This window comes from Diabrotica virgifera, chromosome 2 (genome assembly GCF_917563875.1).
Source record: "Diabrotica virgifera virgifera chromosome 2, PGI_DIABVI_V3a".
Taxonomy (NCBI): domain Eukaryota; kingdom Metazoa; phylum Arthropoda; class Insecta; order Coleoptera; family Chrysomelidae; genus Diabrotica; species Diabrotica virgifera.
In genome coordinates, this window is record NC_065444.1 from 32,806,040 (window position 1) to 32,825,432 (window position 19,393).

General features: G+C 31.8%; 1 protein-coding gene across 1 annotated transcript in view; it reads right to left on the reverse strand.

The window, feature by feature from the left end:
- Positions 1-6,382: 6,382 nt before the first annotated feature.
- The window catches only part of LOC114327277 (dynein axonemal heavy chain 7-like), a 36,653-nt gene continuing 23,642 nt past the window's right edge, over positions 6,383-19,393 (reverse strand). The window contains exons 6-7 of the mRNA XM_028275833.2: positions 18,003-19,090; positions 6,383-13,097 (exon numbers count right to left, since the gene is read on the reverse strand). Of these exons, the coding sequence (XP_028131634.1) occupies positions 6,390-13,097; positions 18,003-19,090 (7,796 nt within the window). The 3' untranslated portion in view covers positions 6,383-6,389. The remainder of the gene's footprint in view (positions 13,098-18,002; positions 19,091-19,393) is intronic.

The following is a 19,393-nucleotide window of genomic DNA, read 5'->3' on the forward strand; positions in this document are numbered from 1 at the left end:
TCTTTATTTCTGCAAAACAATGCTTTTTACTTTTTTCTATATTACTTTTATTTTCCATTTCAGCGTTGTCCTCTGCGCTAGAATTCTTTTGCAGTCCTTATTATACCAGTTCTTTTCCTTTTCTTTTTCTACTTTCCTAATGCTAAGTCTACTGCTTGCAGCATGCCTGTTTGTATTAGTTCCCATTCCTCCTCTAAGTTCCTGTCGTGATTCTTCTGAACCCCTTGTTTATTTCTTTGTCTATTCTATTTGCTACCTCTTTATCTTGAAGCTGCTCATAACGGACGGAAGCTAAAACTTGAAGTACATTAATTTGTAGTGGAAGTAGGATTACTTATTTCTGCAGTCCAAACTTTTGTATGAAGGTGTAAGAGGAAATGAAAACAAAATGAAGTAAACACCAATTTTATTACATTCAGGAAAATAGTGGTATTTCTTAGAAAAGTTTTAAAACATTTGGTTGGATAATATCGTATTTTGTTTCTTATTACAAAATTAATCAATTTTTCGTGGAACAAAAGCACATTTTGAAATAATATATTTTGTTATATTAAAATATTTAATAGGTACTTAATTTTGCAATAATTAAATATTTTGTAATAATGCTTATTATAAAAAAAATGTCCTTGCCTCACCTGGCCTGTATCTGACAGTGCTTGAAAATGATACTGGATAATTCGTTATACCAACACTTACACCAGAACCTCGATTTTTGACCCTTCGCTTCGTTATCGAACGTATTCGCTTCATATCTATTTAGTGTACAGATAGCGAATGATCGATACCGAAGCAAAAGGTCAAAAGTCGAGGTCCAGAACACCTACTATAGCACTACAGTTTATGTAAACCTTTTCTGCTTATATTGCACTTTTTTCTAATTTCAGGAAAGACATACCTGTATAGACAGGCAGAGAGAGTGTACAAAACTAATTAAAGTATCTAATATTTTAAAAATTTCAACTTTGATCCAATGTTTCTGAGTTTTCCTAGTTTCTTCAACTTTTTCCGGTCATTCACTTGGTCTCTCCAGTTTCTTGTTCTCCTGCTTGAAGAACTTTTAGTACATTTCTTCCTTTTGGAATTCATAAAACATGTCCCAACCATCTAACTCACTGTGCCCTCATTTTCCGAGTTATTTTGGGTCTCTTATGTCTCCACTAGCTCCTGGTTTGTTCCTATGCGCCATTCCCCGTTAGTCTCTTTTATAGGACCAAAAACTTTTTCAGGATTATCCTCTCCCAAATCTTTAATTTTTTCTGCTTTCTGATTCATTGTTTGTTTTCCATGTATAGAACACTGTTGGGCACATTATTGTTTCATAAGTTCAAATCTAAATCTTGACTATAGTCCAAGTAATATAGCGTAAAATAGGACAAAACCTCGCAATTTTTACAGAATGGATCGATTTGCTTGAAAATTTGAGAATAAGTAGTGGATAGTCCAAGGATCAAAATCTATATCATGCCGAGAGGCGCTTTTACCATGGGGGTGGTTGCCACCCCATCTCGGGGGTCGAATTTTTTTGTTATACTTTAATCACAAAAGTTGGTAAAAACGTTCATTCTAAGCAAAAAATGTTCTATACTTTTTTTTGATAAAATTGATAGTTTTCGATTTATTCGATATCGAAAGTGTTAGTTTATATCGAAAAAATCAATGTTTTTAATAAGTTTTCTGCTAATAACTCCAAAGGTTTTCGTTTTATCAAAACAACTCTTCTTAACGAAAATGCACCTTTTGAAAAAATAAACAAAACCAATTTTTTAAATTTTCTTTGGGACCAATAGTAATCGAGCTATACTTTATTATATGTTGGCTCTTCTACGTTAAATGCTAAATATTGTAGTTCCAAAGTCAAAAGACGGGAAAACTATGCATTTTTCGAGGACAACTTGTTCAAACTAATTTAAAGAACTAAAAATATCTATCACCAGAAATAAAAAAAAAGTCTCTAGCTCAAAAATTAAGTGACTTATAATGAAAAGAATATCAGTCTAATTACCTTAAGACCCTCTAATCTTAACCCTCTAATTACCACCCTAATTAAAATTAGTCATTAAACTTATTTGGTCTTTTTTACTTATGTATTATTAATAGGTTCTAGAAGTTTGACCGGCTTAGAATGATTAGTTTAAAAAAAAATGGAGTTAAAAGCAAATAACGAATTTTTGTAGTTTAAAAAAAATCGCCTCTTCTTCAGAATAGCAAAATTAACATCAGAAATACAAAAAAAATGTTTAAATATGAAATTGTAGCTTATTTAATTCTCAAGAACCTGATTTACAAAAATTTTTTCTACGGCAAAAATTGAGTGAGCTATTGACAATTAAAACTTGTAATAACATGAAAAAACCACCTTTACCAACCCTTTCAAAGTCACCTCTATTTGCGACTAAGGATTTTAAAAAGATTTAATATTAATAGGCTTATAGAGCTTGTAAAACCCTACAAAATTATATTTTTATCAAATTTGCTAAGGTAAAAATAAAAAAGTTACAGTTAAAAAATCAATATATTTTTTTGAAAAAAAAGGAGAAATCCAATTGGAAGCATAATAATGTAAGTTAGCGGTGTTTTTGGTCATTGGCCTTATTCATTCTTATCTATTAATGTATTTTAAATAGATTTTAGAAGTTTAACTGGTTTAGAATGATTAGTTTTTACAAAACTGGAGTTAAAATCGAATAACGAATTTTTGTAGTTTGGTTAAAAATGCCATTTTCTTCAGAATAGAAAGATTAGCGTCAAAGATACGAAAAAATGTTTTTATATAAAATTGTAGGCTATTAATGCCTGGTTGCACCAACAGATCTTAAGTTGCAGATTAGCTAAGCTCTACTTATAAATAGGGCCTCCTTGAGTTGCACCATAATTTTAGCTTCTTACTTTATTATCAATTATATCTGTTATTATATTATGGTATTCTTGTTGTAATATATTATAACTATATTATATTAATTCTTATGATATTCTCGACTTAAGCTTAAGATCTGTTGGTGCAACCGGGCATTAATTCCCAAGAATTTGGTTTGAAAAAAAATTTTCTACGGCAAAATTTGAGTAAATCGTACGAAAATCATTGATTCTTTCTCTACAAAAGTAACACTTTCGATAGCGAATAAATCGAAAACTATTAATTTTATCAAAAAAATGTATAGAACAGTTTTTGCTTAGAATGAATGTTATTATCAAATTTTGCGGTCAAAATATAATAAAAAAATTTCACCCCCGAGATGGGGTGGCAACCACCCCCATGGTAAAAGCGCCTTTCGGAATCATATAGATTTTGATCCTTGGACTATCCACTACTTATTCTCAAATTTTCAAGAAAATCGAACCATTCTGTAAAAATTGTGACTACTACCCTGCACACGTTTTTGCCTTCAACAGTGCGTCTATAATCCTACTGCTTTGCTACCTTTCAACAACCATTTATCTATTTCTCTCTCTCCCCGCCTTCTCTAGTCGTAACCGTTACTTCAAGGTACTTATATTCTGTTACTTTTTCAAATTTATACCCTCTCTCATTCATCCGTAGAGTGATCCATTTATTTTTTTCTGCATTCCCCTTTCATTTCCATATACTTTATTTTTCTTAATTTAGAGTTAGGCTATAATATCCTCTGGCTTCTTGATCCCCTTGTGAAGTTTCCACTTTTTTATATAGCTGCTCGTTCTCTTTATTCCATCTCCATTCCCTATCGTCTACTGTAACTTTTTGTATCCTATTCTTGCCACTTTTCCTCTCCCTCTTTCTTCTTTCGCCACTTTGCTTATTTGGTTCTGTATTTTTTTAGCAGATATTCTTCCCAATTTTTAGGCACTTCTTAATTTTTACTTTTACTTGTAGTTTTCTGGGCCTGAAATTTTCCATTTCTTCTCTTATGTTTCTATTGTTGTTAGTGTCCATTTTTAACCCCGGTATTATCTGGTTTTTCTTTTTACTGTATTGTTTATGTGTTCAATTCTTTCCTGTAGTTGTTTTACTCTATTTTGAAGTTCTAATTATCTTGCCTCGTGTCAATTAATTGCTTATTGTTTTCAGTATGCACTTGTATCTTTCTGTTGTATTACCTACCTTAAACAAGATTATAAAAAAGAAGAGTTCCTTTTGACTATTGACTTTTATAAGATATTATTATGTTTTGGAATGACGGATAAGTTTGTAAAATACATTTGTATTTTAATTAAAATAAAACTATTAAAATTAGTCTTAACTTCTATAAAGAGTTAATCCAGAGAACGAATAAAACATGGTGGCAGCTGATTTGTAAAAATACGGATGAGAAAACTCGAAAAATTTAGAGGTTGGTTAGTACAAAAATACAAAGTACGAAAACAGCACAGTTAAGCATCAATTGGAAAAAAAATGCCTGATAACGCTCCAGTTCAAGAATCACCGTCGATAAACCTCACTTTATCACCTCCCGAATCATTTAATTTCCATCCAAGTGATTGGACACAATGGAAAAACCGTTTTCAACGTTTTAGACGAGGGTGTGGCCTTGATAAAGCATCTGATGGAAAACAAATTGATGTGTTAATTTATAATATGGGGGTAAGAGCTGAAGAAATATTCTCATCATTTTCACCAGTTCCAACTACATATGATGAGACATTAAAAATATTTGAAGATTATTTTATACCCCGTAGAAATATTATCTATGAAAGGGCCAAATTCCTAAATCATAAGCAAGGGAGTGATACTGCAGAGAAATTTATTACTGACTTACATAGTCTATCAAAAACATGTGATTGGGGGACTTTAAACAATGATATGGTTTTATTAGTGTTGATTATCGGAATGAGAGATACAAGCATAAGTGACAAACTGCAACTTGATGCTGCACTTACTCTCGAAAAAGCCGTAACCTGTCTAAGACAACATGAAGAGCTGATCCGTCAAAAACAAAACCTAAATGAACCAAATGTTTCTGCTATAAGAAAACAATCAACTTACAAAAAATCACAGAAGCCCCAAAATTGCCAACAGTCAAGTAAAGGTGAGAAAACGAAAAAATGCCCTAGATGTGGATATGATTGGCATGATAAATTAGCAAACTGTCCTGCAAAAAATGCTAAATGTGGTACATGCAAAAATGAAGGACACTACAGCAAGATGTGTTATAAAAATAAAAAGTCCAAAAACAAAAATGTACATGCCATTCAGCAAGATTCAGAGCCTGATAGTGACGAAAACTCTTATGTACATGAAATTAAAGCGAGTGATGACAGGAATGTGTGGACACAAGTAAGCTGCAAAGAGAGAATGCTTGAACCTATCGCATTCAAACTGGATACTGCTGCTGATGTAACAATGGTACCTGTCCAAGTGCTGAGTAATGTAATAAATGAACTACCTCTAAATGAATCTTCGAATAAAGTATTTAGTGCAAAAAAGCAAGAAAGATTCAAAATACTAGGTACAGTAAAATTAAAACTAAAATATAAAAATAGGGAAATTACAGAAAATGTATTTATCTCTGAAGAGATTGATGTACCATTGTTGAGTAGGAAAGCATGCCAAGGCTTATATTTAGTAAAAAGAATTCATTCTATAAGCACTGAGACAAATTGGGTCGCAGAATACTCCTCATTATTCCAAGGACTAGGCAATATGGAGGGTGAATACAAAATTGAAATAAAGGAAAATGCTGAACCATATGCTATTTCTGTACCAAGAACTGTTCCAGTTCCATTGAGAGACCAAGTAAAGGAAGCTTTGGAAGAAATGCAGAGAAATGGTGTCATTGTTCCTGTAGATCATGCGACCGAATGGTGTGCCCCAATGGTAGTAAACATAAAGAAAGGAGGAAAAGGGGTCCGTATCTGTGTCGATCTGTCAAGATTAAATAAAAGTGCCAAACGTCAGTTTCACCCAATTCCCGTAGTAGAGCTACAACTTGCAGAGATTAGAGGGGCTAAATACTTTAGCAAACTTGATGCAAATCATGGATTCTGGCAACTTAATTTAGCCGAAGAATCAAGAGACTACACAACCTTTTATCAAACTTTTATAATATTGTTTAAGGTAGGTAATACAACACTTTCTCTTCATCTTCTTAATTTGCCTGTGGTGTTCTTCGTGTTTTGCTTCCTCCAAAGCAGTAATTTTGTTCTTCCCTCTTCCGTTTATTCTGTTTCTCGGTTTCTGCCTCGCTTCATGTTTCGTTTTATTGTTTAAAACATGTATTCAAATTATTAGTAAAACGAGATGTTTATAACGAGCAGTAGAATAATATGCAAAAACATGATGATATTAGTTATAGGAGTGTAAGAAAAGTTTATGACACCATAAAATTAGAACTTGAACCTAAAATTATTCAGTCTTTAATGACAATTAATATTTATAAAAGCATACAAAAAACACGATACAAAACAATTATAGCTTACATGTATTGAGTTTCAAGAGCAACATTTTTAATCTTAACATTGTTTGCCGAATCTGCCTCTGTTAAACATACATGGGACACTATTCTAACACCTCGTTTGAGCCAATGTTTATATCTCTGCAGGAATTGCAACTTAACACAATATATAAAGAGTTTTAAGTCGCTGCTTTGATATAAAGGAAGCTCATAGAATTTAGATATTTTAGATGATTTACAATTATTAGGTGTTAGTAGAATAGAAGAAAACGAATTGTAAAACTTAGATGAAATTTCATAGAAGCATTGATCTTCAGCATCCCACTCAGCATTTGTGACGGACACACCAGTTATTTTAATTCCTTCGATAAAATTCTCGCAATGCCTTAATATTCTAAAATCTAAACTAAGCTGTTCTGCTGGTATTAAATATTTTAATGAAAAATCTAGCTTAATTTTGCAAAATAGTGCTTTGGGATATAAAAAAGCAGCTAACCAATAATTGTTATTATCTGTTAGATTTTTAAAATAATTTATTCTCAGTACTAGATTGGTCATAAATTCTGATAAAGAACTACTCCCAAAGTAAGTCCATTTTTTCCATGTATTTGGCACATTTCCTCTTAAAATTTCAAGTGAAATATTTTCTAACTCAATAGTTAATGGCTTTAATCCACTGAGGCTTTGTTTCACCAAAACAAGAGTTTCTCTTATTTTCCTACGTATGCTATTATATGTTTTTACTTCGCTTTCTATAACATAATCTGAACACGATGTTACCTCTATTTGTTCAGGTAGGGACACTAACATTTGATCTACATCAGATATTATTTTAAAGTCGTTGTATTCAATTTGTTCGACTTCACTAATACAAATAGTATTTGATAGTACCTGAATTACAGTTTTAGTACAAGTGCTACTATATATAGCTTCTAAGGTTTCACTAATACCGTAAATCTCATGGTTGTCAAATTCTGGAAGATTTCGAACAAGTTTCAAGTAGTCAGAATAGTCACATTTCTTTGGTAAACCATACTCCCTGACATTCCCCAGGAAGTAGTTCTTACTTCTCATTATTTCTGGATTTAAAAATCCATTTAATAAGTTATTAAACACATTTGATTCGTAAAAAGTATTTAGTTGAGTTCCATACTGGTAATTTCCTATTAGAAATATCGATTTTTCTATATCAGAATGGGAAAAGTGAGCTTCATTGATCGATAACTGGAGCAATCTTATCGACATCTTTAAATCATTTTCGTTTACATTGTAACAAGGTTTCCAAAACAGCCTATCATAAACTCTCCTCTTTATAAGAGCACCGTGAAAACAAATAAGACCATAAAGAAATTTGGTAAAAACTTCTTGTTTTCCTGGACAGCCTGTACTAAAATACTCTGAAATATATTTTTTGTTTATGAAATGTTGTACAGTTTGCTTGAAACTGCTTGGATAACTATAAACAACTTTAATGCTATTTTGTAGCAATTCCAACGGTATATCTGTAGTTGGTTCTGCTGAAAGCCACAAACGAAAGTTTTCGTTCGTATTTTCGTAATTCATTTGAACAAGTTTTTTCTCCAAATCTTCTAGCCAGCCTTTATTAAGGTGGCAGTTTTGAAACAGCAACCAAAAGCCTTTCTGGCGTGCTTCTTCCAGTAATATATCTGTAGGGCTTGTAGAATGGTCACTAATACAAAAAGAACGAAAAGTGTGGGTTACTTTTTTCTTTTCTAGCAGAATATACAGATTTTCGTTAAAATCATTGCTCTCTGTTTGTAAGTGTAAAATAGGTGACAGACTGTAAGACTCATTGTATATATCATCAATGGTCCACTGAAAGTGTTCTACAAATTTTCTTCCTAGTTCAGCTTTAATAAGATTTTTGATTCCAAGCTGTAAGTTTTTGGGCTTGAAATACTTTTGTAAAATAAGTTTTTGAAAAGATGTCAACTTTGACTGCCATGGTTCAGGTATTTTACAGGTTTCTTCTGATAAAATGTAGTCTTTCCATAAGCCAAACTGTATTCTAATATCACAGACAAAATTGAAGAATGCTGGAATATGATTCAGTTCATTTAACATTTCCCAATTTACTATATTTCCAGTAATTTTATTAGTACGAAAATTTGATTGTTTGAGAAAAACTGAAATTTCTTCTTCAGTAATCTCCTTTTTATATCTTAGAACATAAATAGTTAATAACAAAAGGACAACAAACTTATCGTTTTCATATAAAGAGTAGTTTAGTTGTCTATAAAGCTGGTAAATAAAATTTTTGTTTATGTTTTCGCATTTTCTTAACACAATTTTCGATTTTTCTGAGTTTATTATAGACTGATAGTACAAATGATCGAACCAATCGAATGAAAATTGATAGATATGGTTAATTGATCTTAATTGAACCACACAGAAGTACATATTAGCTACAAAAGTAGCTACTGTCTGATATTGGTCCATGAAATCTTGTATTGTTTTTTCGGCAGACCTAGCGTTTTGATATTTATCTCTAAGTGTCTTCAACACAATCTTATACTCTTCTAGGGTTCTTATAGACACTTCGTCCTCTAAAATATCAGCTTCAGATTCACAAAGCGTCTCCAGAATTTCATTTTGTGTTTTGGTGATCTCTGTTTCGAATTTGTTAATTTTTTTGTACGTTTCTTTTTTTAGTTTTCTCGTTTCAGGCTTCTCAATCTGTGTTACAATCCTTAAAAAATGCTTTCTTAAATATTCAGACGTGACAATAAAATTAATGACAGTGACTCTATTAAATACTTCTAGAAAAAAATTAGGTTGATGTATGTTACATACAAGATATAAACGAAACCGAGCATCCAACAGAACAGGTTTTCCATTTATAAAGATGAAAGTGTTTTTTTTCTCCTCTTCATCCTCCGTGTATCCATCTTTAGAAATAAACTGGTGCATATAGGCAGGTATATGATTTTTGATCTGATGTATCATTAGAGGCTTTCCAAATCTAACACACTTAGTTAATTTGGTTAAAAACTCTTCGTCAGAAAATGTTGTAATTGTAAGATTATTCCTACGTTCTATTTTTCTGATCCAGGTGCTAGCATGATAATCAGGATCAATAAAGATTGAAAAGAGTTTGGAAAAATCGTAGATTAAAATATTCTGTAGGAAAAAATCATCTCGAAGAAAATCTCCTTGTTTCCTCATATCGATCTTTAATTTGGAGGAAAATGATTCTGATATATTGAACTTTTTGGAACACTCGGTATAGTTTGATATATGAAGGCGCCACTTATCTGTAATATCACTTCTGGTAGAGAAGTCAATTGGTGCAAGATAAGTTATAATACCTATAGTTAACAAAATATTCCCCAAAACAAGAACATTCTGTTTCTCTAGATTTTCTACAGCCTTCGTCCATCTGATTTGCTCTTCTCCTAAACTACCAATCAACTTTTGCGCACTCGCTAATTTTCTATTACAAAAATCTACTTCTAGCTGTAATTTCACTTGTTTCTTGTTAGCATCTTCCAATAACGCATTAAGTCCTGCCAGTTTTTCCTCAATCCTTTTAACCTCTTCTTTCTTCTCGTTCAAAATAGCCATTGTATCTGCATACTCTTTCTCAGCTTTTCCTAACTTCTCTTTCTTTGGCGCTACTTCCTTAGCTACCTTGTCGTACATATCCATAGCAATTATCCATTTGCAAAGACCTTCTGCCGCGCTGGACGCTTTAGCTACTACGTGTGGTTTAAAATCTTTGTGAGGAAGAAACTCCTTCCTGATTTTGACCATGATCTCAGCTTTTATATTATCTTTATCGAAATCTTTAAGAGACTGAAGAAAATTCATGTCTCCGAGGATTCTTTTGCTCGGTCCCCAATAATCGTAGGTTTTTCTTCCAGTACTGGGATCTGGTATTCTATCAGGCTTAACGTCCTTTATGACGCAAACAGCTGCCATTACAAGTTTGATAGCATCAGGAGGATTTTTCATTGATTTAACTAAAGTTATATCAGATGGTTTTAATGTATTTAAGGCCGAAATGGCATCTTCGAGAATAGGGATAGCTTGAGCTAACTCAGCTTCACATTCTGATTTTAAAATTTGAGCAACTATAGCTTGTTCGCTTGCAATTTTTTCGTCTTGCCTGACTAATTCAGAAGCTTTTTCTACTTCAATAGTTTCCAGGGCTATTTGTTCTGTCATTTCTATAGCTTTAGCTGTCATTTCTGCTAGTTGTGGCTTGTATTCTGCCAAAACCTTTTGCATGTCTAAAATTTGGCTTGAAGCATAGGATAGTTTGGCCAGACCTTGTGAAAATCTTTTTCGTTTGTTTTCTATAATATTCTTCTCGTTATTGTAAATATCTATAAAAATATTGATTAAATGTATGAAGCATAATGGTGAGACATAGAGTGGGGTTCTTAAAGTTTTCGCTATTTGTTGAAAATCTCTGTGAAAATAAAGAAATGTATCTAAAGATTTACTTTTATATTCAGGAATTATCTCAATTGAGCTAATTCTAATTTCTGCTACTTGTTGCAAAGCTTCGTCAGGCCAATCATCCCAAAACATTATTTGGCACTTTAATAAGCTTGGAAAATTCCTCAGCTTTCTTCTAAGTGATTTACCGTCAGCAGAAAAACATAAAACCAAATGCAAATTTAGTTTACAACTCTTGTTAAAGTGCAGAAAAACATCTGAAGAACTAATATCAATATTTCGGTTCCCTCCTTGGGCAGACAACCGAGTCAGCTCTAAAATCTCCTGTTTTTCTTCTATATTAAATATATCTGATATGTCTCCATTTTGAAGTAACATTTCAATATACTGTAGGTAAGCTTCTTCTAGTAAATCTCTTTCATTCACAATAAACACACTCTTATGCTCAATAGCTCCTGCTTCTTTTAAAATAAGTTTTAATTCACTTTTCCAGTGTTCTATGGTAAAATTTTGTGTAATAGTAGGTTGAAAACATATGTAGTTATACACATAGGATACTAATTTAGTCAATATAGATCTACCTAATCCATTTGATCCCAAAAATATACAATTGCCTGGAGTTAAAGATAAAATTCGAGAGATCTTAAATATCTTTTCTAAAGCATATTCAAAAAATATTATGTTCAGTTTTCTTATATTATTAACATTGTATTTGTTCAGCTCATCTACTAGCAAGTCTATTACCACTTTAGAATCAGTAATTTCTTCATATTTAAAATGATCTTTATCATTTACAGTACTAAGCACTATTTTGTTGATATACGTATCGCCTATTTCTTCAAGTGATTCGTTAAAATGTGTATCAAGAACTTTCTTTATTTCAGTTTCCAAAATGTTGTTTTCCAGATGGGTTAATCGATCTCCAAATACTCTGAAGATTTCATGAATCCACAGCTTAATATATATCTTTTTATTTCCATCATACGTCTCTTTTTTCAGAAGAGTGCAACCCTTTATAACGCTTGAAAACTCATTCAAATTGAAATGATAGTAACTGCGAGTTAGAGTTGGTTGATAATGCATCAAAACTTTTTTGTAAATACAGAAGGTAGCATCAACTATTTGACTAACAATGTTACCTATATCACCAGGAAAACCATTTTGCCGCCATATATGTAACATAGTGTTAGTAAAGATTCTTGATACTGTTTCGTCAGAAAATTCGTTGATTCCGAATACATAAAAATGTCTTAAAAATCTTAATTTAAGTGGATAATTAGAGTCTAGCAAACTCATTGCAGATACTAAGTTAGCGTCTTTCAAAACTATCTTACTAAAATTTTTAAAATCGTACCATAGATCATGATCCAGATATTGACGTAGTAGTTCTAGACAGTCCAAATTGCCATATTTGTCTGAAGACACACAATTCAAGTCATCAATAAAAATAATATACTTCTTTCCCTTTGGGGGATAATATGTTCCCTCTTTCCTTTTATTTGTTCTAGACAAAATTAACTTTTGTGTTGTTTGTGCATCAAAATATGTATTGAAATTCAGATGAGACACTTCAAAATTGTTTCCATTAAATTTGTTTCGCAATGTGTCTTCTATTAGTATACTTTTTCCAGTGCAATTTGGCCCAATGAATAAAATTGGTAGCTTGTTTTTAAGACAAAGAGTTAGAATATAAGAATAGCGCATAGTGTCTGCAGTTGGTACCAAAAAGTCATACATGTAAGGATTTTCAACTATCTTCTCACTTTTAAGTAAGTCTTGATATACTTTCCAGTTACCTCTTTGTTTATAAATATATTGATAGTCAGTGATTAAACCGTCATGAGGAAGGCTTACTTCTAATTTTCCAAATGAACTTGGATATGGATGTTCCTGGATTTGTCCTCTCCAGAGTTGTTTATAAAATTCGTCGAATTTTTGTCTCGATGGTGTGTCTAGCAGTGCACCTAAACCGATGATTCCAGCCTGGATAACTGTGGCTTGAATCCAGGTTGAGAGATTCTTCAAGTCATCTTCTTTTTTGTTTACCGAGCAGACATCATCTAAAAAAAGTTGCGTGATAGCTATCATATTTTTAACTAAATTAATTTCACTAAGTTGACAAAGCTGATGACAATACTTCTGGAAAAATTCGAGACATGGGGGCACTACCCAGCAACACATGTCACTAATTTGCTGTTGAAATCCTTGAATCCAGTCTGAGGTGCATGATGCAACCCAGGAATTTACTATTGCTTTCCAGACTGGAATGAGTTGGTCTATATAAATAATTGTCGAGTGGGACACCTAAAAAAGGTCGATGTTAAAATAATAAAAAACAGTATATATGACAAAGAGTATAGTAACAGTATACAGGGTGTTTCATTAACCATTGTCCATATAGTAACTGGAGAAACCTTAGCACAAAATATGAAGATTTAACCCAAAACACTTAAATAAAATGTGGTTCCTTACTGAGTTACAGGGTGTTTTATCTAAAAATTTAAAAATTATTTTTGCTCAGCATTTTAAAACTATTCGACATATCCTTTTTATACTTGGCAGAAAGTATAGGTATTGTACAAACTACTAAATTATGTTATACAAACGTTTCTGTCTATTACCAGAGGCCTACGACGGGGGAAAGTAAATGGTTTACCCTTTCCAAATTCTACGCCACTGGCGGAATTGCTATTTTAGTCCAATTTTTGGATTCTCCAATACTTTCTATGAAAATAATATACTCTTCATTCGTAACGATAAAGTCATTAGTTTTCGAGATATTTGAAGTTAAAAATGAAACGACACGGTTATTTTGGTTAATGTATTGTGTCGCTTCATTTTTAATTTCAAATATCTCGAAAACTAGTCATTTTATCGTTACGAATTAAGAGTATATTATTTACATAAAAAGTATTGAAAAATGTGGCGAAGAATTTGGCAGGGGTCAACCAGACACTATCCCCTGTCGTACGCCTCTGGTAGTAGCTAGAAACATTTATTTATCTTAATTTAGTAGGGTGTATACGTGTACAGTACCTACACTTTCTACCAAGTATGATAAGGATACGCCAAATAGTTTTAAAGTACTGGGTACAAATACACAGTACATTTTTAAATTTTAATCACATAGGTACATTATATCATAAATTAATCAAAATAACTGTGCCGTTTCATATTTAACTTCAAATATCTCGAAAATTAATGGCTTTATCGTTACCAATGAGGAGTATATATTATTTACGTAGAAAGTATTGGAGAATCTAAAAATGGCACTAAAATAGTAATTCCACCAGTGGCGTAGAATTTGAGAAGGGTCAACCATACACTATCCCCTGTCGTACGCCTCTGGTAGTAGCTAGAAACCTTTGTTTATCCTAATTTAGTAGGGTGTATAGTAGTTGCACTTTCTGCCAAGTATGAAAAGGATACGTCGAATAGTTTTAAAATGCTGAACAAAAATAGTTTTTAAATTTTTAGATAAAACACCCTGTAACTCAGTAAGGAACCACATTTTATCTAAGTGTTTTGGGTTAAATCTTCGTATTTTGTGCTAAGGTTTGTCCAGTTACTATATGGACAATTATTAATGAAACACCCTGTATAAGAAAAAGAGGAAATATCTTCTATGAACAACTTGAAAGAACGCTGGAGAGGATCAGCAAACAAGACATGCATATAATCTGTGAAGACTTCAACGCCAAAATTGGTAGGATCTAAAGAATCTAACCGGAGACCGACAATAGAACTACACAGCATCCACGATATCTCAATCAATAATGGATAAAGGCTCGTAGAGCTAATATCGGCTACCAATATGCTTCTAAAATCTACTATGTTCCAACATAAAAACATTCATAAGAAGACTTGGCTCTCTAATGCCAACTCCACACGGAACCAAATGCTAGACATGGAAGTAATGTTCTGGATGTAAGATGCCTCAGGGGAGTAAATGGAGATACAGACCATTATCTAGTGAGAGCAAAGAACAGGTTGAGAATATCATCACATATACTTAAAATGAACGAAGCATTGGAACAGTGGAAGATCAAGAAAACGCAAAATCAGGAAATCAAAAAAAATAATGTAAGTACAGAAAATGAAACAATATCTAAATATGGTAGACAAGAGCAATAATGTAGAAAGGCTGTAGCAACAAATAGAAAAAATGAATTACTGAGACACCAGAAATAATAATTGGAACAAGCAAGACGACAACAAGGAAATAGTTTGATAAAGAAGAACGCCAAGAAAAACTACAAAACAGACAGAAAAATCGAAACAATATGCTTTAACACGAAACAACAGAAAGTAAAGAAAACTATACATCACGAGAAGAAGCAAGAAAACTAATTAGAGACAATAAAGGAAATATGAAAAACAGCAATATTGAACAAATGAAGAGGAGTAGACAACTAACACTCAAATAGTCGAGCATTTTCCAAATCGGTGTCAAACGAAAAGAAATGCTACAGCCTTAACTCCGTGTCTATAGTAAGGCAAAAAATTATGAATTACTAATCATCGAACAGGATGACATGATATCTATCAACATGACATGAATTGGCGGTCGTGGTGCACATACTATAAGAAATACTATACTAAGCCACAATTTTACTAAAAAATGAATTTATTAACGTTTCGAAGCCCAAATCGGGTTTGGTTGTCAAAATACAAAATACTATTAAAATAAAACAAACATGTTGCTAAGTAAAAAAATTCTTCTAATAATTTATTTAATCTGACTCATTTATATTGGCAATTCAGACGTATATTATACAGTTTAAAGTAGAAGACTTTAAAATGATATCGCCAATATTTATGAGTTGCGTTCCTGGGACGACTTTACTAAAAGATAGTTCATTCGATTACATGAAATCAATCCCAACTCAAGAATATCCGTCGCAAAAAATCATAGCATGTGATCTGTCTTTAAAAAGACAACCAAATGCAACGATGACAGTAAAATTCTTGCGTTAGAGATTCCATAGTAAAACACGAGGGAAAACCAGGAAAAAACCTCGTGATACTATCCCGACATCGTAAGTATTTGGTCTTACATTTAATCTACCTTCAAAAAACTAATACCAAATTCTGATTTTAATATGTTTAAATTATAAATAATATTAATATTACATAGATATACAATAAGTAATACTAAAATATAAAATTTGTACTAACTCGATATGTTATTGACTTACTAATCGTGGTATTTTCTTTCTATTGACTTCCTCTTTCAGTATGGGTAACCACATCCTACTGCATTCTACCGAGGAATTTGCGACACAATTGGTTTCATTTAGCATAATTAGAGCCGCTTCTTTGATTTTTCTCTTTTTACTATCTGATTCTTTCAGGACTATACTTGAATCTCTCCACTGAACTCTATGTTCATTATCCCATGCGTGTTGACATATCTGAGATCTATCAAATTCTCTGTTTTTAATATAAGACTGATGTTCACTTATTCTAACGTTTAATGGTCTTGATGTTTCACCTAAATAAAATTGTTCGCATTCACAAGGTATTCTATAAATGCAATTCTTTGTTCTTTCTTGTTCATTGTTAGGTTTAGTTTTAGATAGAATATATCTCAATGTGTTTGTTGTTTTGAATGTTGTTGAAATGTTGAATTTATTTCCTATCGTTTTAAGTTTCTCGGATAGTCCTTTTATATATGGTATGGTTATTTTCCTCGTATTATTTCTTGTGAATGTTGTAGGATCCCGTTCTAAGTTGTTCTGTTCCATTCGATCTATTCTTGTCAATTCCTTATTTATAAACGATAAAGGATAATCATTTTTTAATAAAACAGATGTTAACAATTGTTTTTCTTCTAAAAATGAATTTTCGTTAGAACAAGTAATTTTGGCTCTATCATATAAGGATTTAATGATTCCCTTTTTAACGTTGATATTGTGATTTGATTTGTAATTGAGATATCTGTTGGTGTGTGTTGGTTTTCTATACACTTGAGTCTCATATCCAGTATCCTTCTTTGAGACTAAAACATCGAGGAAAGGCAAAGTGTTATTGTATTCCTTTTCCATTGTAAATTTTATTGTCTCTTCTTGATCGTTTATAATATTCAGGAATGTATCCAACAATTCTGATCTATGAGGCCATATTGAAAACACATCATCTACATATCTCCACCATACTGTGGGTTTTAAATTTTGTTTAGAAATGATATTAGTTTCGAAATCCTCCATAAATATATTAGCCAATAATGGAGATACAGGAGAGCCCATTGCTAAACCAAAATTTTGTTTATAGAATTCATTATTTAGTTGAAAATAGGTATTATTAGTACATAATGTCAATAACTCCATTATAGCTGATACATTTAGTTTTGTCCTAGTTGTCAATGTATTATCATTTTCTAACTTCGTTTTAATTATGTTTAAAGTTTTATCTAATGGCACATTTGTAAATAAACTGTTTATGTCAAAACTTACTAAAATATTATTTGGATTAAATTCAATATTTGTTAATTTGTTTAAAATGTTGTGTATTTTTTATAAATGTGTCATTATTATTTGCAAATGGTTTTATAATATTTAATAAAAATTTTGAGAGCTCACTACAAGGAGAATTGATGGTACTACAAATGGGTCTAAGTGGAATATTCGCTTTATGAATTTTCGGTACTCCATAAAAATGTGGTGTCTTACTGTAATGAGGTGTCATTAATTTTCTTTGATAGTACGTTAGATCATTTTTAAATTTGAATAAAGTTTTATAAATTTTGTTTTCCAGTGTCTTCGTTGGATCCTTCGTTAATTTGGTATAAGGTCCATTTGTAATTAGATCTGTAATTTTGTCCTCATATTGTATTTTATCCATTATTACAGTTGCATTTCGTTTATCTGATGGTAGGATTGTTATGGAGTCATCATTTTTTAAAGTTTTTAAAGCTTTCATTTCCTCTTTGCTGATGTTCTGTTCAATTTTATTAGATTTTTCCAATTCAAGTTTACATAGTACCCTATATTGTTCTTTTTCATGATTTGGTAAACACTGGGATATTTTTTCCACTGAGCTAATTATGTCTAATTTTGGAATAGATGGATGAGTAACAGCATAGTTAAATAATACATTAAATAATAGCATAACATAAAAAATACGTAATTATAAAAATGCCACAAGGAAATAGCTTCAGAACAACATTAAAATACTATACTACTTTAGGATGTATAAAACCATACTTACCAAAGACGGAGTAGTATTTTGTAAACTGTCCGTTTCAAAAATAACTCTGTCTAGGTAATTCATTTCTAATATCTCCCCAGATTCTAAAAACAACTTTCTTTCTTTCAAAATAGACATCATATTATCAATCCAATCCGGATTAATATCACCATCGAAAATGGTCCATGTTTTTTCTGTTGAACTGTGAGCAATATTACCTCTAAACAACGTTGTAATAAGACCGTCCATCCATTCATTCGGATTTGAAGAATAACCATATAAAATCTGATAGTTATAGCAATTTGGCACTAAGAAATTAAGGTTCAACTTTGCACCATCAGTATCTTGCGTTAATGTTTGGCACAGTCTAATAATTGTTGTTTTGTTGCTAGATTTTCCAACAAGAACTGAACAACTCATACTTTGAATACATTCATATACTTCAAGAGTTTTGAGACCAAATTGTGGAGTCCAGGAAAGATTGGAATGTTCGCATATGGTCTTAAGTCTTTCCATCAGTGAATTATTTTCACCAATAATAATTGCGCCAGGGAAAACATGGTGTAAAATGCTGTGGAACTCTTTGATGTTCTCGTTTGATACTTCCCGTGATAATACATTAGTCAAAACAGTAAATATAATGTCGTTTTCATTGATAGAACGGTGTTTGATTTTTAAATTTTTACTTTCCCGTAGAATTTTCATAAATTTGCTCAAACCAAAATAATATTTCCCTTTTGATGATAAAGTATCTTGCAGGGAAATAAAAACACAAGAAATCTTTTTCGAAAGTATACTGGCCTCTGTGAAGCCTGCACTATACAAGACAATTTCTGAGATTTTGTCATTGTCTGGATGCAACATGGTAATAGTTCTAAAGTATTTCTTAAAGTTTTCCGGCAAATCTCCACATGAGTGATTGGTTGTACTTATAGCTATAAAACTTGTTTGTCTGAAAGCGATTTTGGAAGATCCGATAAGACAACTTCCTAATTGTCGTTTCTTAGCTTGTTCTATATTGAAAAGGCATTCTGATAGTCCTGACATAACGCTCATTTGAAGGTTTGTAAAGTTTTCGAAACATATCCAAGAACCACAAAGTAAGCTACCTGTAAATAGTAATAAACTGTAGTAAATACTACATGCAATTAACAAGATATTGTTCGTCCGCTATAACTTTTCCCATGCGTCACGATTCATTTTCAAACAAATTCAGTCAAAACATAAAGTGAAACGAACGTCGATGTGTATACAGGGTGGTGAATCGGAAAACGGGCCATAGGAATCTCAATGTAAAATTTTAAACTGTTGAATTCCTGCTTCCCTAATTATGTTACATCAAAAGTCATGAGAAGTTATTTGTAGAGGATTGAAATCTGTATTAAAAACAGAAGTTACAATTGTTCTACGAT